The 25,639-nt window shown below is 39.6% G+C and overlaps 1 protein-coding gene across 2 annotated transcripts in view; it reads right to left on the bottom strand.

Moving 5' to 3' along the window:
- Nucleotides 1-3,744: 3,744 nt before the first annotated feature.
- Nucleotides 3,745-25,639, bottom strand: part of pak4 (p21 protein (Cdc42/Rac)-activated kinase 4) — a 62,183-nt gene continuing 40,288 nt past the window's right edge. For both annotated transcript variants that reach the window (XM_062418680.1, XM_062418681.1), the window contains exons 7-11: nt 25,136-25,269; nt 23,490-23,616; nt 18,408-18,533; nt 17,142-17,276; nt 3,745-9,363 (exon numbers count right to left, since the gene is read on the bottom strand). In XM_062418680.1, the coding sequence (XP_062274664.1) occupies nt 9,208-9,363; nt 17,142-17,276; nt 18,408-18,533; nt 23,490-23,616; nt 25,136-25,269 (678 nt within the window). In that variant the 3' untranslated portion in view covers nt 3,745-9,207. The remainder of the gene's footprint in view (nt 9,364-17,141; nt 17,277-18,407; nt 18,534-23,489; nt 23,617-25,135; nt 25,270-25,639) is intronic.

Below are 25,639 nucleotides of genomic sequence, written 5' to 3'. Positions count from 1 at the left end.
AGCAGCATCAGCATTTGTTTGGGGCACAAGAACAAGAGAAACAAGAAAAAGAGAAAAACTGCCCAAATAAAAATAAAGCTGATCTGTGAGGATAAACTTGAATGCTGAAGCTACAAATAGCAGGACCAAAGTCACAGACAATTCATAGTAAGTAGCGTCCTCGCCCACTGAACCACATCTGACAGTCAGTCTGGTTGATCAGTGGCTGCACAGGTGATTCCCGCTCCTCCACACTGAACTTTACTCTTTCTGCTCTGCTGCTTCACTGGTTTTCTGAGCAGGTAAAAAAAAAACAACTTGTTGAATTTCGAATGTTGGATCACTACTGGATGAAAGTTTACTGTATATTTTATTATCCTCTAACCTGTTTTTGTGGGCAGACCTCGCCTCCTTTTTTTTTGGACTACAGTGGATTTAAACTATAAACTGAAGGGTTAGGGTGAGGTGGATCATTACCTCCACCTGCTCTCTGGTCAGTTGGCACCGATGAGCCGGGGATTGTGAACGCTTTGAAAAGTCAGTGAACACAACACAATGAAAACCGAACGTGCACAACACACAGTGGAAGTGCTGATGCTGCTTTTTTTTGTACAACAGTGGGAGGTGAATCTGAAGCTTTCCATTTTCTGTTATAATAGAAAGCTTTAAAGAGACTTTTAAACTCTTTAAAAATAAAAAGCATGAAAATGATTTATGTTGGATCGCTGGAGTTCAATAATATATTAATCTTCTATCTGTAAAAAAAATCACCATAAATGTAAAAACAGCCACTTTCCTGCAGATGCTTCACCAGGTAAATCAGACACTAATTTTCATATTAACTCATAAATCAGCCAGGTGCACAAAGGGGAACAAGCCTGCACTGTGCCATCACACTTGGGCAATAGTGCCACTTGAGGTAAGGGAGAGTCATAGCAGGGCAGGGGGGTAGGGGGAAGGAGGAGAGGGAGGGCACATGAGTCAAGCTAAATGTATAACAGCTCAATATCACAACATATTATCAAGTATACATTTTAAAAAGCACATAGAAGTACATATAAAGCTTTATAAACTGAATATTTGACACATGCTATTCACATATAATAAAAAAAACAGTAAGCTAATGAGCAGCATCAGCAAAGTATATTTAAAAAACAAAACAAACAAGTGCATGTCACTCACTTCCAGAAACAAGTCCAGACAAGTTTCAAAACCTCTAGGAACACAGATCCCTTATTTTTTTTGTTGGAGAACTCCTAACACCTGCAAGGTAACCTTTAAAAAAACCACACCAACCAAACACCTGAAACCAGCTTTAAAGGAACCTGATTCCCCGTCTAAGAACACTGGTGCCAGTCAAAGCAGTCAAGGACCTCCTGAAATCCCCTTAATAAAAATAAAGCCTTGAATAACCTTAAATATCCGCAAGCCCTGACCTAGAGACCTACAAAAACCCTCTTAAACCCTTTGGAGAACCCGGTGAACCTGAACACCAGTCTGCATGTCTTAAAATCGTTTATTATGTTAAAAAAAATAAAAGCTAGATTTCTCCTCAGCAACATCAGCTTCATGGAATCACTAATTAACATTTCAATGGTTATAAACTAGACTACATTTTATCTTTTAGATATTTTAATCTCCTGTTATATCGCAGTATAACGTCAATTAATAAGATCTGCTCATAATTAACGCTGCTTTACGGTTTAAAAAATCAATCTACTGTATGAAATAAACATTTCATAATCATGTAATTTTTATAATCATCATCAGGTTTTAACGGTCAGCTGCTGTCGCTGGTGGGTAAAGTTAAAAAACAGCCGACTCCTCCTCTCTATGAATGGACCCAAATTCACCCGTTTTAGCGATAAAATGTCTCACCTGGAAGCCGTAAATGAGGCAGCAGCGGTGGGATCTGGTACCGGAGCGGTTGCAGAGGTGGTTTTAGTTGCTTCTTTTTTTTTTTTTTAATGAGATCTGAGGATGTAAAAAAACAGTGAAGATGGATGAGACCTCAAGCGGTCAGCTGACGATCGCTGCTCTTGCTCAGCAACAAGTGGCAGCTTTAGGTCTCCTCTTCGCCCCTGAATAACTGATCAGCTGTGTTTGACAGCGGCACAGAGGCTCCTCATTGGGCCGCTGCGGCTGAGAAGCACCGCCCACCCCTCTCCGCCATATTCTGGAAATTCTCACACCGCAGAGACGCACGCATGCACGCGCGCGCGCACACACACTGATACACACACAGACACACCTAAAACAAAACAATTAGTTCCTCTCTCTTTCCAGGCACTCACACACTGAGAAAAGTTTTAAAAAACAACTTAAAAACAAAGATACTGGTCATTTTTCTTTTTAAATATGAAAAGCTGCTTCCTGGAAACTTTAAAAAACGCAATTCACAAAGTCAGAAGTCTATTTAATGATGACTCTTTTATACAGAAGCTCAAACAAGTTAAAAAAAATGATGCCAATTTGATACAAATCCTGTAATATTCATCCAAATGATCTTTACTTTCCTTACTTGAATCCTCAAAATGTCACAATAATTTAAAAGTGACTGAGCATAGTAACTGCATGTTTATTTATTACATTTACACTCCAATAAATATTTTCCTATCTTTACTGAATCTGCATAAACAAACACTAATCCCAACTTCAACATTCATCTTTAAACTCAGTTTTTAACCCTAAAAAAGTAGTCCATAAAAGAAACCAGCACTAGCAAACCTGACTTCATTTTCTATCCTTGTTAAAACCAAACACACAAACACTGGCATATTCACACCATACACACACAGCTGGTCCTGTGGTCTATGAGGGCTGTCATTGTTTGACAGAGCCCACCCTTTACAGTAAAAAGCACCACAGCAGAAGAGCTGCAGCCCACAGAGCTCTGCCTGCTCAGATACTCAGAGACTGACAGGGGCGACTAGGCGGAAGTGCTAAAAATACAACTGTGCTGACTGCTGCTCTAATACAGCAAACTGAGTTTCTTAAGGATTTCCACTCATGGCTGATCTGCAGCAGCCTGCGTGAACTTTATTACGCTTGTAATCGGTCAGATGACTGCAGGATGACTTTCATGACAACATACACACATGCAGCCTAATTTTGAAACAGAAATCAAAACTAAAAAACATCTGTGCATCATTAACTCGTAAGTGCATGACCCAGAAAAGAAAGGACACACCCTAGATTACTCAGATAAACAGTGGCTGATTGTGTGTTGTTCATGTGAACTCATTTTGTTGTTTGGTGGCATGTTTGTCGTGTTTCCTTCCCTTGTGAATAACAGTAGGCCGTGTCCAAACAGCAGACACCAAGTTAAATATTAATATGTAATAAATAAATAAATAATAACATGTTATAATCTTTAAGAATTAGAGTGCAGCAGCTTTGTTGCATTTTGCAGACATTACAATACACATTTCTCAACAGTGTCCCTCTGATTTATGTCCAGATGCAACTATTCTGCACTAAGATATCTATGGAAATAATATTCAAAGTCTGACAGTGTGAGCCTGCAAAACAGACAAAGTTCACTTCCTGGATGCCTACAGGTTAATGACTGTGTTGTTTGACCCCATAGACACTCAACAACTAGCCCAATTTAGCTGTCTGACACCTTCATAGGACACTAAAGACGGGTGTGTTTATCTGTCTGGAATAAACAACACACATATCAATACAGAAAGACAGTGACACCACGGATGACTTTTACAAAAAAAAAGCTGTATTTGAAAAAAAGAAAAGAAAACAAAAAAGTAAAATTTGCAAAGTGAAATCTATATTTTTGTGGATTTTTTTTACAATACCAGTGAAATTTACAAAAAAATAAACAACAAAATGGTGCAGGGTACAAGTTTGTTGGAATCCGACGTCTGACAAAAACACAACAATACTGCAAAAAAAACAAACAAATGGATCAACTAAAATCAGCTTTTTTTAAAACCAGAGATGAGAGATTTTTTTATTATTTTTTTTAGAACAGTCCATTTACACAGAGGAAGAATTCATTTGTATTTTGTCACATATCTTCAAAAGACCACGTTGGCTGGTCAGTAGTGGTTTATGGATTCTGGCGACACCAGAAAAAATGAGCCTCAGTAACCATGTGTTCACTTGTGGAGAAAAAAAACAACCCAGCAGCGCACATCCTGCTCGGATTGTTTCCGAAGAGCAAGAAGACGACTCATTTTTTAAAATATATATATATATAACGGGACAATCCTAAAAAAAGTATGTGTCAAGATGCGGCTAAGCAAGGCACTAAACCCTGAATGAGGCGCAGCACTGGAGATGCTCAGTGGCTACTAGAGTGAGAGAAGCTCTGTGATCTAAAGACGCACATCAAAAAAATGAAATCCCCAGAAGAAGAACCCCCTCATTTCGTCACAAGAGCGCAGACTTTGAGGCACTCGGTAACCACTTCTTTTCTTTTTTTTTTTTAAAAAGACATGGAAAATCCTACTCCAATCTGAAGAAGGTCTCATTAACTTGAAAAGTGTGAGGAATGTTACAAAAGAAAGGCGTCACGTTTAAACCACAACACCACCACTTCACATACAAACCACATTAAAAAAATAACTTTTCGTGTGTGTGTGTTTGTGTGTGTGTGTGTGTGTGAGAGAAAGAGATGAGGCGGCGTTAACGCGTCACGGAAGTTTCCTTTTCACCTTCGTTCATAACAGTCGGAGCGTCACGTCACGTCACGTCACGTCACGTCAGAATCTGTCAAGTAGTGATTGTGAATGTTAAGGCATGAATACGCACACACACAAACACATATAAAACAAACACACACTCAACAGTAGGAGATCCATTAGAAACTGGACCGTGAATAATAAAAACATCAGTCCACCAACAGAGAGGAAAGATCTGAGAAGCCTTCATATTAATTATCGATGGGAAAACTAATGAAATGTGGAATGAGGCATAAGAGCGTGGTTATTTACACCTGGATGAGCGCTTAAACATACTTCAGGGACCAGCTGGGCCTCTTAAAAGATGCAATTTATCAGCTTTAACAGGTGGCATGTCCCTCCCTCCTTCATTATAAAGTCTATTTTTAATCCCCTGAATCAAAAAGTGTTTAAATGATAATTCATTTTATATATATATATATATATCTTAAAATGTGTCTTAAAATGGATTTAAATGGTATTGATATTCAAATTTAAGATCTTACATGTGAGGAAAGTGTCTCTTAAAAAGGGGAAAATACAAAGTGTCACAGCTACATCTGAGTTACTTCCATTTTACACCTGATTGTCATTTGGTTTCATTCACCTCAGCCCTCCTATCTTTAAATTGTGAGACTTAATTAATCATCCCCCCTTAATCTGATGCAAGAGAACTGATACAAGGCTGAAAACAAGGTGACAAAGTACAAAAAATAACAACAACTCAAGAGTGTCTGAGTGAATGTTTTTCGAAGGAGGGAGAAAAAGGGTAAACGGTTAACCTACTTTTAAAGCTCCCAGTAGTGTCTCATAACAAATTTGAAGCAGCTCCGGCCCCAGCCTGGGCACAGCATGTAGTCGTGTTGATGATGATGATACATTGTTTAGCAAGTGGTAACTAAATGGAGCACTTTGTTTTTTAAAAATAAGACCGGTGACAACAGTGTTCAACTAGGGGAAACCATACACATAACCTGGAAGGAAGTGTTTGAGGTTTTTTTTTTTTTTTTTACAAGGTGCAATGCAGGACTAATAAATCGCAGTTTCACAACACTCCCTCTGTTGCTACGTTTATGCAAGATAATAAGATAATTACTCACCCCCTTTCTTTCTTTCCGAAGAAGTTACAGCTACACATTATTAACTATACAAGGGGTGATGCTAAGTTTAATCCACCAGTCACATCAGTCTATTTAAAGCATTTGTTATAACCGCGGCTGTTATAAAACAAACTATTTGCTATTTGGAATAAAGCCTATTTCCTGCTTAAAAAGGTGTCTCCATCCTGCCCCCCGTGTGCTGCTACTTTTAGCACGAAGACTCACAGTTGTTTATACATTTATTTATTTTTTGTGCACACGAAAAACCCACAAAGAACTGTATCAAGAAGGCGCTAGACCACAGATGAAGTACATATATATATATCAGTATATATGCAGTATATTAATATGCTGTTGTGTATAACAATAACAGCAAGTGTGCTACTTTCTAACACCCTCCTTTTTGTTTAGTGGCAGTTTTGACTTTTCCTGGGTCTTAAAAATGCTACTCTGCTGATGTGTTGGTGTGATGAGAAGTAGCTGAACCGGGGGGGGGGACATAGAAGGAATGGAAACAGACGCCTTGGGAGAGAGAGAGAGAGAGAGAGAGAGAGAGAGAGAGAGAGAGAGAGAGAGAGAGAGAGAAGGGGGGATGTGTCTGTGTGTCATCAACTCGAGAGCGATTAGTTATAACAGGAGCAACGGCCTTATCTTTGATTCAATCGTCTATGTAAATGAGTGTTCGTCGCTATACAAGGAGGTACAGTGTGTAACTACATAAGGCTGCTGATTGAGGACTGAAGTGGGCGTTTATAAAAAGAAAAAACCTGAGCCAAACTGAAGTTTAATTCATTATTTTTTCATGGTTTTACTCCACTCCAGCTGCTGAGGCGATCTTTTGACTAATGTTTGATACACGGGCCGATCAGTTTAATATTTTAAAAAGTGGATTTAGTGTAATTTGTAGCGACTAAATGTTTCTGATGTGAAAATTAAAAAAAACAACAGAGCAGAGTGGAGTAGATGAGCCCGTGTGCTCGCCAATCTGTCTACACAGGAAGCGTTCAGGAACGGTGTTAAGTGTGGGTCACCTGTGTTTTGGCAGCACTCAAGAGCCAAACACACAATCGCTGTAAACAGACTTGAAATTTAAAAATATGACTTGAAACTTTAAAGTGGAAGTGACAGGAAAGATCTCAGTGCCACCCTGAAAAATGTGTGTGTGTGTGTGTGTAGATTATCATCAGCTCACTTTAGTGTTCGAGAGTGTATTTTCATCAAAGAGTTTCCTGTCCTGTAAGTATTTCTGTGATATTCTCTGTCATGTTACTAATGGTCTTCTTTCACAGAACCCACAATAAATGCAAGCAGAAATAATCACAGTTTCATATCCTCTCTTCTCCTCTCCTCTTGTCTATCTATCACAAAAAAAAACATTACAGGGCATGAACATCGAGGCACACGTGAGATGCAAATTTAAACAAAAGCTGCATTTTCTCCCTGATCTGTAACACTCCACTCCACGTGTGTGTGTGTGTGTGTGTGTGTGTGTGTGTGTGTGTGTGTGTGTGTGTGTGTGTGTGTGTGTGTGTGTGTGTGTGTGTGTTTGTGTGTGTGTGTGTAGCTGAATAGTGTTAAGAGTTTTATAAATAAAGAACCTACACTTTCAGTTTTGCTCCTTTGAGACACTCGACATTAAGAGGTGGCGGTCTGTCTGGTGCATCAATGGACCAATCAAACATTAATCGATTCAATTGGAAACACCGCGAAAAAAACGTGATGAGTTGAGCGCTTGTCCACGTCAGCAGCTGGTCATTTATTGAAAATACCAGCAGTCGCCTTTTTGCTGAAGGAGACCGATTACATGACAAAGACGCTGACGTGCACCACAGTTAAAAAAACAAACAACTTTTTTTTTTAACAGCTTGCTGATTGCCCAAAGCGGCGCTTGTGTTCATTTTCTACCTCAGAAGAAACATTAGTGTGTGTTAAGTGAGTGAGCTGCTACATCTATCAGCTGAAATAGTGAATTAAGATTTTTTTTTTTTTTTTTAAATAGGGTGTGGACAAGCCTACTGTTCTAAAAACACTATGATAACAAAAAACTGTAAAAGTAAAACAGATTTTAGGTCCATTTTTTAGGTTTTAAGGGGAAGTTCTCGTCCTTTTCTGCTTGTCTGAGCGACATCCCGACTGTCGAGGACAAAGGTTGAAAAGTGTTCGATCTAAAACAAAACAAAACAAAATCAAAGTAGAAAAAGTCTAGCGTCTAATTATCTGCATGCTTGGAATCAACCGGGACTGCAGCTTCTATCTCTTTTTTCTCTCTTGTTGACAGTGCTTCAAAAAAATTCATCACATCTCACTCTAAAAAATAAAGCAGGAAATAAAATTCATCATCATCATCATCATAAAAATCACAAAATAGAGATAGTAAAACATCAAAACTGATATATCTCTCTATGTTCATTGTACTTACACAGGAAAAGAAAGAAAGAAATACGAGGAAAAATTCATCTGTTAAGAGAAGAAAAGAAAAGGAAAAAAAATTCCAGTGTTAACCTTTTTTTTTTTACTTAGTGTGTGTTTTTTTGCTTGTTTTAAAACAGGAAGCTAGTTATTCATATGGCTACAAAATAAAGTCCACGTGACTCATTTGTGAGTCAAAAGAGATTTTTTTCCCCTCCCTCAGTAGTAAGTAGTTCTGGATGTGATGAGGATAGTGTCCAAAGTCTGGGATCCGTCTGTCTGTGTGTGTGTGTGTGTGTGTGAGAGAGAGAAATAGAGAGAGAGACATCTCTTGTAGTGAGGAAAAATGTGGGTTCCAGACAGTCCCCCAAACAGTGAGATTTAAAAAGCTCCTTCTAAAAAATTAACATATGGGCTCTTTCTGTTCCTTCAACGCATCTGATTGGTGTGTGCAAAAAATAAAACAACATTCACACTTAAAAAAAAAAGAAAAGAAAATCCAAGTAAGAAGCCACAGTCGTTAATCTTTCCAGGTCAGACCCTTAGAAGAAATCAAGGAAATGTTTGCGAGAGATCAGCTAAATAAAAAGGCAAGTGGTGGCTTCTCCACCTTCATGACTCAAAGTAAGCGCTCACACACGCAGACAGGAATGAGCCATGAAAACACTGTCATTAACAGTGTTGACAACATATTTTTACATTCAAACGCACACTCACACGCACACACACCCCTCCTTATTGCCTCTTCTCCGGGGAATACACTCCCCACAGTTCAGTGATTCACATAAGAAAAGTAGAATACTCCTGCACACCCAATTTACGCTTCACAGCTCGCAGTATTTTCTGAGTGTTTCTTTTTTTGTTTTCGTTTTGTTGGGTTTTTTGTGCCCGTGACCTTTGACCTCTGCAGGCTTGCACCCCCTCCTCCTGCTCTCTGTGCTGTGTGCAGGAGTACTCTGTCCCATCTGAACCTGCACAACACGCCCCTCTGCCCCCTCCAGAGTGTGGAGATCTTTTTTTGTGTGTTGTCACGTGTCTCATCTCATCCTGTTCTGCCTCATCAGCGGGACGATGCAGGACGGCGGGCCGGCCTTCGTCAGGAAGGGGTGTTTGAGGAGCTCGCTGGCTATCGCCCGCTGAGCCGGGTCTCGCACCAGCATCCGGTCCAGGAAGCCCTTGAGCAGAGGAGAGACCTGGGAGAATAAGGGGAGAGAGAAAACGCTGTAAATCATCAGTCATCAATCATACTTTATTTATATAGCACTTTTCATACAGACTAATGCTTTACAATTAGCTGATTGACCCTAACCAAAAAATTAACAAAATAAAAAAATAAAAAAAGAACAAAAAGACAAAAATGGAGAAAATTAAAAAAAAATGTTTTAAAAAAAAGCTTAAAAATGTAAATACAATTAAAACTGCAAGCAGTGTCGAAGGGCCCTCGCACCCCCCCGTTTACCCCCCCAACTGTAACGCCGTACGTGCACGTCGGAGCGTGCGGCGGTCGCAGGGCTGTCAAAACTGGCATGTAGATGTCTTTGCTCCTGTGCCTTTAATTGAACATTGTGTGCAGCGGTTAATGTCTCCACTAGATGGCAGTCTAAGACCACAAATGAGTCTGAGTGACTTCTAAGCATAAAGGAATGTGGGTGAAGGGCCAAAAAAGCATCAATATTGAGCATTTTTGCCTGGATGGCCGACTTCCTGTTGGACTTAGGATATGGGTCCAAGAGGCTTTTTTGTGCGTCTGGACATGATACATGTGTTTACCGAATTTTGTTTGTCTACGTCAATCTGAGTCGAGGGGCTTGATTTTTTTAATTTTCTAGGGGGCGCTATTAATCAATTTTTGCGTCGGACATTTCCGCGCTCCTTAAAATATCAAAGTTTTCTCCGAGTCGGACATGATTGCAAGTTTTGGTGAGTTTTGGGGCATGTTTAGGCTGTCAAAAAGGCGTACAACTATAATAATAATAAAAATCATCCAGATTGAACATTTTAGACTGGATGGCCGACTTCCTGTTGGACTTAGGGTATGGGTCCAAGAGGCTTTTTTGTGCGTCTGGACATAATACATAGGCCTTGTAAATTTCATTTCTCTATGTCAATGTGGAAGGCGGGGCTTAAACTTTGAAATCTTCCAGGGGGCGCTGTGGAGTCATCTTCTCACTTAAAAATCCCAAACTTTGTCAGTAGTCAATATGTGTGACTCTTGACGTATGTGTACAATTTGGTGAGTGTAGGAGTTTGGGAAAATGTAAAAAATGGATAAAGGCATTAGGGGGCGCTATTGAGCTGTTGTGCCACGCCCAGGGGCAGTTATGGTCTCAAATTAAAGTGCGCCTGAGTGTGAACCTATGTGGGCAATTTGGTGATTCTGTGAAGACGGGAAAGTCCTCTAAACGCAGAGGGAAAAACGGAAAATTGACGCAGGAAATGCACAATAACTCACTTCCTGTTAGAGCGAAAAATTTGAAAAAAATAATTTGAGGGTTTACCCATGAGTGCTATGAGTCCTGTAAATTTCACGAAGATCAGACAAAGTTTGTGGTCACATGACCTGCTGTTAGGGGGCGCTATGGAGACCCCTTGCCACATCCACCCCCAATGATGTTGAAATTGAAACGGCGTCACCAAGTGTGACATTTTACGCAGTGCATGTATAAACATCCGACAATGTATGGAGGAGTTATAAGGAGTTGTTTGTTTATACAAACAAACGACTGCCACGCCCACCTGGTATAACGTAGGAAAAATCTGTCATCAAGTTTACATAATCAAGGTCTGAGGATGATACAGTGCGAATCTGAAGTCTGTGGAGTCAAAACTGCAGGAGGAGTTCGTTAAAGTGCAAGGCCTGGAAATGGGGAAAATGGCGGAAAAAATGCACCTGTGATCCAAGATGGCCGACTTCCTGTTGGACTTAGGGTATGGGTCCAAGAGGCTTTTTTGTGCGTCTGGTCATGATATATATGAATCCTAAATTTCGTTCATGTACGTGCATGTAGAAGGCGGGGCTTCATTTTTTAATGTTCTAGGGGGCGCTGTAGAGTCATTTTGCCACTTAAAAGGTTGCGGTTATACCAAAAAATAATATTTGTGAGTCTTGATGAGTGTGTCCAATTTGGTGAGTTTTAGAGCTTGTCAGTACATGCTAAGTGGGAAAAGGCATTAGGGGGCGCTACTGAGCTGTTGGGGCAAAATATTGGGCAAATGTGATATCAGATGAAAGAGCTCATGATTTGAAACCTACGTGGCAGGTTTCATGATTCTGTGAACATCATAAAGTCCTCAAAGCGTTGTTCGAAAAATGAAAATCGGTGCACGCCACGCCGCGTGGGCGACTTCCTGTTTGGTAAAAAAATTCCACAAAATTAATTTCCCAATGATCCGATGAGAGCTGTAACATATTTAAATTTCATGCCGATCCGAGAGGATTTGTGGTCACATGACCCGACGTTAGGGGGCGCTAGCGAGTCCCCTTACCACGCTTGCGTCCAATCACATTAAATTAAATACATTTTCACCAACTGCGACGTGTGTGCAGAATTTCATGAGTTTTCATTTATGTTCAAGCCGCCAAAAATGCGATTCATTACACGGCATAAGAACGTGAAAAATAATGAATTATAATAATAAGAATCCTGGCAAAAGCAATAGGTCCCTCACTGACTTGTCAGTGCTCGGGCCCTAATAAGTGAAAATAAACAATTAAATAGATACAAATAATTTAATAACTAAGTAAAATAACAGAGAATAAGAGAAAGGATTTATTAAAAGTTAGAGTGAAAAATTAGGTTAAATTAAATTAACAAGACAAATGAAAAGTAAATTAAAACTGCAAGCAGTGTCGAAGGGCCCTCGCACCCCCCCGGTTTCCCCCCAACTGTAACGCCGTACGTGCACGTCGGTGCGTGCGGCAGTCGCAGGGCTGTCAAAACTGGCATGTAGATGTCTTTGCTCCTGTGCCTTTAATTGAACATTGTGTGCAGCGGTTAATGTCTCCACTAGATGGCAGTCTAAGACCACAAATGAGTCTGGGTGACTTCTCAGCACAAAGGAATGTGGGTGAAGGGCCAAAAAAGCGTCAAGATTGAGCATTTTTGCCTGGATGGCCGACTTCCTGTTGGACTTAGGCTATGGGTCCAAGAGGCTTTTTAGTGCGTCTGGACATGATACATGTGTTCACCGAATTTCGTTTGTCTACGTCAATCTGAGTCGAGGGGCTTGATTTTTTAAATTTTCTAGGGGGCGCTATTAATCAATTTTTGCGTCGGCCATTTCCGCGCTCCTTAAAATATCAAAGTTTTCTCCGGGTCGGACATGATTGCAAGTTTTGGTGAGTTTTGGGGCATGTTTAGGCTGTCAAAAAGGCGTACAACTATAATAATAATAAAAATCATCCAGATTGAACATTTTAGCCTGGATGGCCGACTTCCTGTTGGACTTAGGGTATGGGTCCAAGAGGCTTTTTTGTGCGTCTGGACATAATACATAGGCCTTGTCGATTTCATTTTTCTATGTCAATGTGGAAGGCGGGGCTTAAACTTTGAAATCTTCCAGGGGGCGCTGTGGAGTCATCTTCTCACTTAAAAATCCCAAACTTTGTCAGTAGTCAATATGTATGACTGTTGAGGTATGTGTACAATTTGGTGAGTGTAGGAGTTTGTGAAAATGTACAAAATGGATAAAGGCATTAGGGGGCGCTATTGAGCTGTTGTGCCACGCCCAGAGGCAATTATGGTCTCAAATTAAAGTGCGCCTGAGTGTGAACCTATGTGGGCAATTTGGTGATTCTGTGAAGACGGGAAAGTCCTCTAAACGCAGAGGGAAAAACGGAAAATTGACGCAGGAAATGCACAATAACTCACTTCCTGTTAGAGCGAAAAATTTGAAAAAAATAATTTGGGGGTTTACCCATGAGTGCTATGAGTCCTGTAAATTTCACGAAGATCAGACAAAGTTTGTGGTCACATGACCTGCTGTTAGGGGGCGCTATGGAGCCCCCTTGCCACATCCACCCCCAATGATGTTGAAATTGAAACGGCTTCAACAGGTGTGACATTTTACGCAGTGCATGTATTAACATCCGACAATGTATGGAGGAGTTATAAGGAGTTGTTTGTTTATACAAACAAACGACTGCCACGCCCACCTGGTATAACGTAGGAAAAATCTGTCGTCAAGTTTACATCATCAAGGTCTGAGGATGATACGGTTCCAATCTGAAGTCTGTGGAGTCAAAACTGCAGGAAGAGTTTGTTAAAGTACGAGGCCTGGAAATGGGGAAAATGGCGACAAAAATGCACCTGTGATCCAAGATGGCCGACTTCCTGTTGGACTTAGGGTATGGGTCCGAGAGGCTTTTTCGTGCGTCTGGTCATGATATATATGAATCCTAAATTTCGTTCATGTACGTGCATGTAGAAGGCGGGGCTTCATTTTTTAATGTTCTAGGGGGCGCTGTAGAGTCATTTTGGCACTTAAAAGGTTGCGGTCATACCAAAAAATAATATTCGTGAGTCTTGACGAGTGTGTCCAATTTGGTGAGTTTTAGAGTTTGTCAGTACATGCTAAGTGGGAAAAGGCATTAGGGGGCGCTACTGAGCTGTTGGGGCAAAATGTTGGGCAAATGTGGTATCAGATGAAAGAGCTCATGATTTGAAACCTACGTGGCAGGTTTCATGATTCTGAGAACATCATAAAGTCCTCAAAGCGGTGTTCGAAAAATGAAAATCGGTGCACGCCACGCCGCGTGGGCGACTTCCTGTTTGGTAAAAAAATTCCACAAAATTAATTTCCCAGTGATCCGATAAGAGCTGTAACATATTTAAATTTCATGCCGATCCGAGAGGATTTGTGGTCACATGACCCGACGTTAGGGGGCGCTAGCGAGTCCCCTTACCACGCTTGCGTCCTATCACGTTAAATTAAATAAATTTTCACCAGCTGCGACGTGTGTGCAGAATTTCATGAGTTTTCATGTATGTTCAGGCCACCAAAAATGCGCTCAAAGTGGCGGACAAAGAGCGTGAAAAATAATAATAAGAATCTTGGCAATAGCAATAGGTCCCTCACTGACTTGTCAGTGCTCGGGCCCTAAATAGAAGATGACGTTTTATAAAAGCTGGACTAAAGCTAGATTAAGAGAGAAATTAAAAGATGAAAGAAATAGATAAATAAAATTGAGGAGGATAAAACTATAGAATGATAATACAAGATAGTGTAAAAAAAAAAAAATGAATAAATTAAAAAAAAAGTTTTTTAAAATCAGATGTTACTGATATTACAATACAAAGTTTTTCCAGGTTCAAAAAACAACACTTTGGACAAATATAGACAGGATGGGATAATGTGAGTTGGTGCAGTGAGACTTTTGTTTTGTGCTGTTTTAGTTTGTTTGTTTTTGTCATTATTTCTTTATTCACTTGTGTAGTTTTGAATAAATGGTAGGTTTTTTGTTTGTTTTGTTTTGTGTTTTCCTTCTCTTTTTTTGGCTTGGAAGTGACCATTAGAGTTTGGAAAGAAAAAAAAGAAAAGGGAAAAAAAGGGCAGGACTAGAAAAGTTCCGTACTTCATCCTACACCCTTTTGAACATCGGATTGTTATTGTTTTGTTGCTGTCATTTGTATTTTGTTATAATTCACAGCCGGTTTATTTGTTCCGTTAGTTTAACATGTTCGAATAAATAAATGAACTAACTTAAAAGGTAATTTGTAAAAAGTGTATTGGTCAATGGCACACAAAAAGGGGAAAGAACAGCGTTGTGTATCAATGAAACCACTTTTGACAAAGAAACAAAAAAAAACCCAAGAAAAGGTAGCTGTGGACTCGTCGGTTGTTGTAAATCAAGTTTCAAACTGTTGGTAAACCAGAGTTTACATAAATTCCTTTAGTCAGCAATCACATTTCCTTTACAGTCTACATAAAACAAAACAGGAGTCACATGCTGTGTGTCTCAAATGTTGAACACTTACTGTACCGTAAAAAACGGTGGGGGGGTCTCACGTTGGGAAAAACACTTTTCTATTAAAGACTGGTTTATTTGAATGCACCAGTAGTTATTCATTTATAAACAAATATGTTATACTCAAAAACGTTCTCAATTTACTTTTATTAGAAACAATTAAAACACAAATATTATACCTGAAACAGTGTGTCAGGTTAATGGTTAATGGTCCGGTAATGATTTGCTTAACTGAACAGGACCGGTATATTAACACTGACTGTGTTCAGGTTAGGCTGAGTTTCAATTAAAGATTTTAAAAGAACACAGTAACTTAACATATTTAATACAGTGTGTATCTGTGTGCTTACTCGAGTCCCAAAAACTCTTCATCAGAGCTGTCACTGTGCGCAAATAGACTACTGCACCCGAGTCGCGCTTTTGCACATCACGCTTCAACATGAGTTTGATCTGTAAATACTGAAACATCACAGCAAGTAGTGTCTGAAATACTTCTTATCAACACACAATCATTTTTCCGCACAACATACAGCATTAACGGGTCATCAATAGTCTATTTTCATTAGTTGCTGAAACAGCTGGAGCAAGCAGCGTGTGCTTGACACCGCTGTTTATAGGACGTTATAGTTCATAAGTGTGGACGCTCACATCGTTATCTTTACAGTTATAGTTATTGTTATTATTGTGGACGGCCTTTTACCGACATATAATCATAAACAGATCCAACCTCTCTCTATATTTTACTGGTAAATAGGACACACCAGTGTATAAGACGCACCCCACTTTTAAATAAAAAAATATTGCGTTAAAGGTGCGTCTTATACACCGGTTTTTATAGTAATATTTTGAATGCATAAGTGCGTTCACACTGAGAAGTTGGGAAAAATGTACCTGCATGGTGCACTCAAAATGGTCAAAAAGTCTAATGTGTAACTGTGGACACTTCTGCCCTCAATGGTCACTATCTTGGCTACATAGCAGAAGGGGAGGGACCACTTTTCAAACAGGAAATGGCGACCCAGGATGTTGTAACTACGGTTAACATCGCCTACATACAAATGTAAATTATACATGCCTTTTTTGCACTAAGCACCACTACACTGTTGTCAGATATAAGCCATCAGTAGGTTTATTGGGTTAATTTAGCAGTCTGTAATGATGTGGTGGAACGATAACTTATCGTCATTTCCGGTAAGCAACAACACTAACGTGTCGAAATTTGCACACTGTCCAAGCAAGTACACAGAAGAGTACTAACAGAAGTTTGTGATTTGAAATACATTCAGTGAGAAATGATGTTGTAGACTTAAAATAATTATTCTAGTCTCAGATTTTGCTCAGTGACAGAAGCATACATTCATGCTTTCCAGCTGTGAAAACCATCTTATAAAACTTATTTTTGGTTTCAGTTGTAGCCTGACTTTGACCTGAATCTGTGTTACAATAACAAATAAAATCAGATTTGTTTGATTTCACCCAGAAATAATCCGATTTCTTAAGCGTGTGTGTGAAGATCACTATCACAGACACTGTCAGATATTTCTATCTTTCAAAACTGACTTCTCAACTCTCCACTAAAACTGCAATTTTACGACCTAAAATCAACACAAACAACATGCAAAGTCACTTGCTTAATAGTTGGGGGATTGCAAAGTCTGTTACTCCTATCTATGCCACACATTCTCCTTGGCCGCTGCGCTATTAAGATATCTTAACTCTGTAAATGACCAATGAAGACCACCATTAGTCAGTGTGGTGGAAGTGGCATTGGGACCTGTGCCAGCACCACTCTGTCACTGTTGCTCAATGAAGAAACCGATAGAAAAGGTCATAGATTACTCAACACTCCCAAACCTCAAGGCACAGCTTTAAATCAAACCTTGTTCCTTAAAGCCAGATACAGATTTTCTTTTCTTTTCTTTTCCTCTCATAGATGCAAAAAAATTCATTTAGTATTGGTGCAAAAAAGCTGGTCTGTCAAACTTTGTCTCTTTGTCTTTATACCTTGTGCAGATTCTTTAGTTTGGGAGGAAGGTTGTCTCGAATCATTTTCATGGCTTTGAGCGGCGGCTCATTGAAGTACGGAGGCTCCCCGTCCACCATCTCGATGACCATGATACCCAGAGACCAGATATCCACCTGGAGACAGCGAGAAGAATCACAAATTAATTCATAAGCATTTGCAAATAAGTATGTGGCAGCAGAAGTAAATGGGGATGTTTCAGTCTTAAGCTTTCACGTGTGGGTGTGATCCCTATCCAACAGCAGCCAGTAACCACCCGCTGATACAAATCATCAAAAGAAACAAACATCAAAAGGCAAAGAAAGAAAGCAAGAAACATAGTAGTAAGAAAAATTATGTCATAAGAAGAAATTATTGCATTCTGTTATCACAAAAACAACATAAATGACAAATTGATGTACATACTAGTATGCAGTTGGTGTAACCAGTATTTCCCGCTCCCCTAAAAATCTGATATACAGGAAAATAAAGGGGAACTAAAATGTGGAATAAATATAATCCACTTTTAGCAACTCAACACTGTTTTTTTAAAAACATATTTTGCATCATATGTGGTTGTTTTTAGGATATGTCCTGCTCAATATTGACAAAATGGATTAAAATTTAAATGTAAAAATACTCCAATTTTTTTTTTTTTTTTAAATAAAGAAATTATTTGTATAAGTACACTGTAGGTCGATGAAATATTTAAAATGTATTATTCTTTTGTGGTTACCCCATTTGACATTTTCAGGGGCATTCAGTCTGGTAAAAAATGGTGCAAATGTCATTTCAAATAACACAAAACCAACAAAAACACAAAATGTACATTTAAACAAACCGGATGCTGCTTTTAAGACAATTTTTAAAGATATTTTTGAATTGCTCATCTTGCCAACCCTTATTTTTCTCTGACCCACTAACAATAAGAAAATGCAGAGGTACATGTCAAGTCATTTATTTGATCCTCCTTGAACCAGAATTTGGTCCAGTTCACCATCTTAAAGGTCATCTCAATTCTCTTGTTTCTGCTCTGAGGAGCCATGAGCGCAGATAGACGAGAGCAGCCTTCACTGTGCATTTTTTAAAAAGTGTTGCATGCTGATTTATGAGCGCTGATGACTTCATTTGCTATTTTTATGCTGGCATCAGTCACCCTCTGGAAGATATTTGAGTGGAGTGTGCCAGTTCTCTTGTTTGAGACAGTGAGATGAGTTTGTTTAGATATTCAGATAACGGTAAATCCTGAAAGGAGGTGTCAGTGTTACCTCTGGTCCATAAGGAAGTCTGGATATGAGCTCTGGTGCCATCCAGTACGGCGTGCCAACCAGAGACTTTCTCCTCTGCACTTCCTTCGATACTTGGGCGCAGAAACCAAAGTCTGACAGCTTCACCTGGAGACAGAAAGAAAGCAGACAAAGAGGGAACGTAGGAAACAGAGAGAGGGGGCGGGGGAATACAGAAATGTCAGATGAGTTGGTAACAGCACACTTTGTAATCTGTCTTTACTTGTTCCTGCTAGTTTGTCTTTGTTTAAGCTGCTAAATTGTGTGTACTCAAATCTCTTAAGCTTATATCTGCTCTTCTGAAGCTGTTCTGTAACTGTCGCTTTATTCAACCATAGTTTGCTCTGTTTTTATTGCATTCTTGTTGTAAGACGAAGGATTTGACTAACAAAGGAACCAATAAGATAATTCAGAACACCACCAGTAACAACTTCCTTTATTCACCTGGTGCTACACTAGCATTTACACCGTCCCTGATAAATAAAAGTTTGTGTAAGTGAGGTTCAAGAAACAACTTTCTGTATCCACTTTTTTTAAACTTGCAGTCTTTTCCTGGTGCTGTTGCAGGCTTAAAAAACAAACAAATGGAGAATTTTCTTGCACTATCATACAGCTAGTTTCACAAATTATTTCAGCATAGTAAACTGAACTTTCAAAGCACAGTTCATGCGTGCAAAATATGACATTTAGGTATTTAATAGTCCAGTCCTGTGAAATCTAGCGTTCTTTCTGAGGGAGCCTGTGTTGGGTATCTAGACAGAGAATCAGAGTTTGATGTTGCTGATGAGGTCGACTGCTAGACTCAGATAGGCTAGGAAAGAGAAATGAAACAAAATTTGGTTAGAGAACCAATGCACACATGTATGAAAATGCTCACAAAACAAACACTGTAACATGATGACTAAGGCTTCCACTGACTGCCTGAGCTTCACATTTAAAAACAAAAAGCTTCAAATAATATAAAACACCCCAAGAGATCTAATGTTTTTAAGAGATGTAAATCATTCTTTCTCATAAATGCCAACCAGCAGCAAACAACCGCAGGTGCATTTAGATAACACCCAAACACACCCTCTGCTGATGAGAAATGCTTCAGGCTTGGTCAGGTCTGGTTCCCCTGTGAGGCTAAACCACAGGCGACATCTCAAACCAAACACAGAGGCAGCCAGCAGACAAGCTCTCTCAGCGCAAGTGTGTAACCCCTCAGAGCTCTTCCTGAAATCAGTCTGCACTACAGCAAAAACATTTTCTCTCTCTGTCTCTCTCTCTCTCTCTCTCAGCGAACTAACACTACAAATTGCTTGTATTTTTATATAATTAGATGTACAAGTGAATTCTTAACCATATGGTGTATACAGATAACTGCACACAATTATTGCCACAGATATCCACTCTTCATTTTCTCTGTTAGATGTGCTGTACATCATTATAAAACGTATTTATAATCATTAAACTGCAGTGTCTGCTATTCAGAAATATTTAAATTGATCTGGTCTGCTGTGCTTGAAAAAAAGGTGTAAATGTATGATTCAATAAAATAAAATAAACCTCATGTCATTAAGAGTAATAAAGTTTGTTATATCCACCACAAACAACAGTCAGACTCCATTACTCTCACATCCATGCAGCTCTACTGCGATCTGAGAGCAGGGTGACGGTGCATATATTCTGAGAAACTCAGTAACAGGAATATCAGAGACATGAGTCTGCGTCTGCAGATGCCTTTTCAGCCCCGTACACCTCACACGTTACTGCCTGAATAACGCAGAGGAAGCACCGAAGTGTTACAGCGGACTGGCCCCCTCATACAGCTGGAGGTAGAAACCACAGCGCATAAAGACAAGAAGCCACAGACACTTAACTGCATCACGGATATTGAGGTTAACACATTAGATCATTTTATCATTGTGTTTGTGACTTGCATATAGTGCAAGTTACTTTAGGTTCAACTAGCCAATAAGAAACAATTAAATGAAGAGATGAAAGCCTAATTTAATCAGGAATCATCGATAATATTATTAACATGTATGAAAAAGAAGGAGACAAATGCAGCCTGCCAAAAAAACATGAACAAGAATGGAGATTTTTGTTCCCTAACAACTGTAACAACAGCAGATGTTGAAGCCAGGCCTGAAAGTAATCATCACTTCTGTTATCTCCATCTGCACTTCCTAATTGACTGAAAGTGGATGATTCAGTAGCAGGATGTGGAAAATTGTGCTGAAAATGACTTATTTAGTCCCCTGAAGCCAAGTGTAACAGAGTGCGTTAACAGTCCTGCAGTGTGAGGTGCTAAATGACGGGATTATTTTCTGTCCCGGTCCAGTTGGGAAGTCGTCTGTGACTGCACGATCATTTCAGACTGATTATGTTAGGGGTCTGTGGGGACGTGCAGTGACGTAACAGCAAATGAATGAGTTTACAACAATAAACAATAATGGCTGGTTAGATGTTACGGTGGAGCAGCCAGCAGGTGAAAAGTTTGTGGAGCCTTTTTAAACCTCTCCTCAGACATGAATCATGACAGAGAAGAAAAGAGGGAGAGGTGGGGCGAAGTTGTTGACACCTTTCAACTACCCAGTGAGTTAAAACATTTTCAAGCTTGCTGCTCGCTAATGTTAGCTATCAAACTATTTTACCAGCTAAGTATCACTAATTTTAGTAGCTTAAGAAATTCCCAGGTCAGAGGTGCTCTGCGTTGCCATGGCAATATGGCGTAACAGTTTGAGGACGTAAAGAAGTCCAGTAGAATGGGAGGCAGAGCCTTCAGTTATCACGCTCCTCTCCTCTTGAATCATCTTGCAGATTCAGTTTGGGGGGCAGACACCCTACGTTTAAGAGTAGGCTTAAAACGTTCCTTTTTGATAAAGCTTATAGTTAGGGCCGGCTTCTAGTTTATGCTGCTATAGACTTCTGGGGAACTACATCCATTTACATTCATGTGCTACTAATGCATTCACTAACATAAACTTCTTCCCCAGAGTTCTCTGTGCTCTCTCGTCTCACAGGTAACCTGGGGTTGTAGACGTTGGGATGACCAGTTCTTGTCCTGGACCTACTACTTTCAATGTTGATTTTGAGGCAACTTGGCGTAACAAGTCCTGCAAAATTGTTGTTTAACAGTCATTACACTGTCGTGAGATGTGAGCTACTCTTCTCGGAGAAGGATATTAAGAAGACTTTAAAAGTCCTGTAGTGTAAACTTGGCTTTAGATTCACTTCGTCATTTACAAAATAGGTCTTCATGCTGTGATGTGCAGTTATGGATGTGAAGAAAACACTATTGCACCAGTGTGAACGAACTCATGAGCAACAGCTGAACTCTGAGGTTTTTTATTTTTTAATTCTTTTGGGGGAATTTTACATCACCGACCAGGAAATGAGAGAAGAGACGATGCGTGAATTATATACAACAGAAGACCCCAGACGGATGTGAATATGGGTCATTGTGGTTCGGCCACGCTTGCCTCAGTTTATTGACCTTCTTGAAATACTTTGTAATGGTGCGGCTGAAACCTCACCTCCATGTATTCTGACATAGAGAGAAGCATTAAATAGGTTTACAGGCACGCAGAGTCATAGTCATTTCAGTCCTCACTTATCTCATCTGGACCACGTCTGAAACACTACAGTGCAGAGTCATATTAAGCCAGATGAAGCCCTTTTTTAACCACAAATTGACAAATTTTTACCAATTGTGCTGAATATCTGTCGAGCGGTTGTTTAATGTGCAGTTGAGGTCTGATCAGCTGACCTGCAAGACATTTTAGTTGTTTGTTTTATTAGAGGAGTTCCACAGCTTAATTTCTTACATGGCTCCTTCCAAAATTCTTGTAATCTTTGTTTTTATATTATTATTGTCATATTTTACATCTTGACTGAGACTGCTGTGATATAAAACAGCACCGCAGAACAGACAGATCATATTGTGCATCTTCTAGCCATCTGTGCCTCTTTTCAGCTCATGGTAGGACTGCCTTTCTCTTTCTCTCTCTTCTTCTTCTGCCAACAGAGTCATCGCGTTTAGACCGACTGAGGGTTGCATCCTTATGTTCAAGTCTGAGCACACGTGTCAATCATAGCTGGCCACATTGTAAGTTGCAGCAGGTTCTGGCTGTGCGATTAAATAACACCCGAGATAAATTTAATAATAAAAAAGAAAACATGTCTCCCCAGCTAAAGGGAAACATGCATGCGGTTTTTACTGTGCAACCAACAACGCTGGTTTCATTTTCTACAGGTAGCAGACATTTGCTTGTCAACAGACAGGAAGTGATTTCATCAAGCCTCAGTTCTGATGTCTGGTGGTTTAGCCGAGGTGCATTTAGTTCCTTTTTCCAGCATTTTCCTTTTTTAAACATTTTTTTTATTCTCGACCAATTTTGCTGATGGCTTCACAGTGCAAAGTTACTGCATTTGTGAGACTAATTTAAAATAAAATCAGCAGTAGCAGGAGCACCTCATCTGTAAATCATCTGCACACATTCCGACATAAGAGGAAAGGCAATGGTGCAGCTAATAATATGAATAAGTGCTGCATTCAATTAAATAAGTAGGTGTGCCAGTAGAAGGCGCAGTATTATGCATGCAACTGCACTGGATTCACCTATTGGGAACATTAAAACACAATACAGCCACGATCAGTATTATTAGTCACATATTTGCCTGTCCTGCTATAACTAAACAAGATGTCAGCTGTGAAAAAAGAATGGCTGAAATCACAATGTTGTGGTTTGACATATAAAAAAAACCCCAATGACTGCTGGTAGCAAATTTGAACAGCTGACTCAATATTCACTTTGAAACCACACAGTGATCACTCTTCTCTTCTTTGTTGTGACTGATCGGCTCATAAAAGAATAGTTTTGCATTCGTCTGACATTTAAAAGACGAGCAAAAAAAAAAAACAAGCAGTAATGACTAATAATAAGATGGTTTTACAGCTTCAACATCAGTCACAAATGACTTTCATAAAACGGCTCTTCCTGCCCAAGAAGAAGTAAGAAGCAGCTATTTGATCTGATAAGTCTTATTGAAGAGATCCTTATGTTATGTGTTACGTACCCGTCCGTCATGAGTGAGGAGGATGGAGTCGCTCTTTATGTCTCTGTGGATAACGCCCTGTGTGTGGAGGACAGACAGCGCTTTCAGGACAGACAGACACACGGTGGCAATCTGCTCCTCGTTCATCCTGGGAAGGGAAGGGAAAGGGAAAGAGACACCGGAGAGAAAAGTGGGTTTATATGCCAGTTTACTCTAGAATTAAATATAATGCATGTTTGAAGCAATATTGATGATGTGTAACATCCAAAAACACACACCAGACAAAAGCTTCATATATATATTTAGTATATTAGTAAACTAAACAGCTGTAATAATCTGAATAATCTTCATATAAATCAAAAGTTGCTTGGAAAAAGATGTAAAATGACACTCAGGCTTTAGTTGTATCTCCGAGAAGGAATGAAGATAATTTGGTTACGCTGCCCCCTTATGGATAAAAAGAGTTTTGTGGGTGCAAGGACATTTAAAGCAGGATCCATTATAAGGTAGAAGCAGTAATAAAAATAACACTTAATTGGCGATTAAAAGACATAAAAGTGTATTAACTAAATAAAATATTAAGCATATCCACGCACAATGGTTAAACCTAGAGGTGGAACGGCTCATTAAAAAAATCCATCCCGTTCGGTACGCTTGTCACGCTTTGGGGCATGTGTGTATTCTTCGGTTTGTACGGTTCATGACACGCAATGTGCCAGTAACTCAGTCAAGTTTTTTTTCTTCTTTTTTCCATTTGGCATGACGCGGAGGCATTACATTATTATACGTGGGACCTATGGAGGATGGAGGCTTTTGCTCTGTGCCAAGTGACAATAACACGTGTGCACTCTATCTCTACAAAGTAAATATCTATAGCCTTTTATTATTAGCACGGCGGTTGATCGGTTACGAATAAATGATCTAATTTTATGTTGATGTTTGACCTTGATCTCCTAATGAGATTATTATTATTATTATTTTTATTTTATTCCATGTGCCACAGGCGGATTTGAGCAGCATCAATAAAAAAGTTACCTTCAGTGTTTTTCTCTTTTATCCTGCAATGTGCTTATTGAAATAGACTATATAATGTAGCCTGGGATAAGTTACACGCTTTATTTTAGAGTTGGCTTGTTGTATTTTAGCATTGTGAGACATGCAGCGGCTGTAAATAAATGAATGTGACAGCTCTTTATATTGTTATGATCTTCTCCTCCGTCAGTTAGGGCCGGTCAGGTGGGAATCCCTCCTGATGACGTGTTTCTCCGGGGGGGGGGGGGGATCCCGGACCCCAGCCTGTGTTCACGCCCTAGTCAGTGTGTGTAAAATAATGTTAATTCGTCTGAGGCACTAATTTAAAAGTTTCCTTGATACATGACTGTTGGTTAGTGTTAAACTACTAAGGATTTTTTTTATTAATCTGTATTGTGCTCTTGCCTTGATGACTTCATCCAGTCTAAAAAATATGAGAAATTAAGTGTAAACCCCCCCTAGAAAAGAACGTCATAAACGGAATGGAACCGAAAACCGTGATATGAACCGAACTGTGGATTTTGTGAACTGTTCCACCCCTAGTTAAACACCTTTAAAAAAGAAGCAAAGTCTCACATAAATTAGTCTTAACTTGGTTTGATAGATTAAAAAAAGTTTCTCTCTCTCTCTCTCACCTAGTGTGCGTCACAATGTCAGTGAGAGCCCCTCCTTCGAGGAACTCCATGACGACCCACAGCTCGTCCCCCACCAGGTAGCTGTTGTACATCTCCACCACGTTCTCATGGTGATAGTCCCGCATTATCACCACCTGCAGTTTCCATGGAAACAAAGACAGAGAGAGAGAGAGAGTGAGAGAGAGAGAGAGAGAGAGAGACAGGGTATAATTAAGTTACTGATTATACTCAGACGAACAGCAGGGTGGCCTTGTGGGATAGAGAGGCTGTCATATAACTGTAAAGTCAATAGTGTATAGATTAATTAACAACCATCAACATGACACACTGAGCCCTTTTCCTGATGACTCATTAGTCCAAAATGTCTAAAATGTAAAGTGACAATTAGCATCTAATGTGAGTGTGAAATGGAGCAGTACACTCTACCACATACACAGATGTTTAACACTTACTACACACTTTCTGTTTGATGTGTCTGAGGCAGCTATTTTATTCAATGATTTT

The sequence above is a fragment of the Scomber scombrus genome, chromosome 5 (genome assembly GCF_963691925.1).
Source record: "Scomber scombrus chromosome 5, fScoSco1.1, whole genome shotgun sequence".
NCBI lineage: Eukaryota > Metazoa > Chordata > Actinopteri > Scombriformes > Scombridae > Scomber > Scomber scombrus.
The sequence above is the reverse complement of the archived record's forward strand: the minus strand, read 5'-3'. Positions and strand labels throughout refer to the sequence as shown.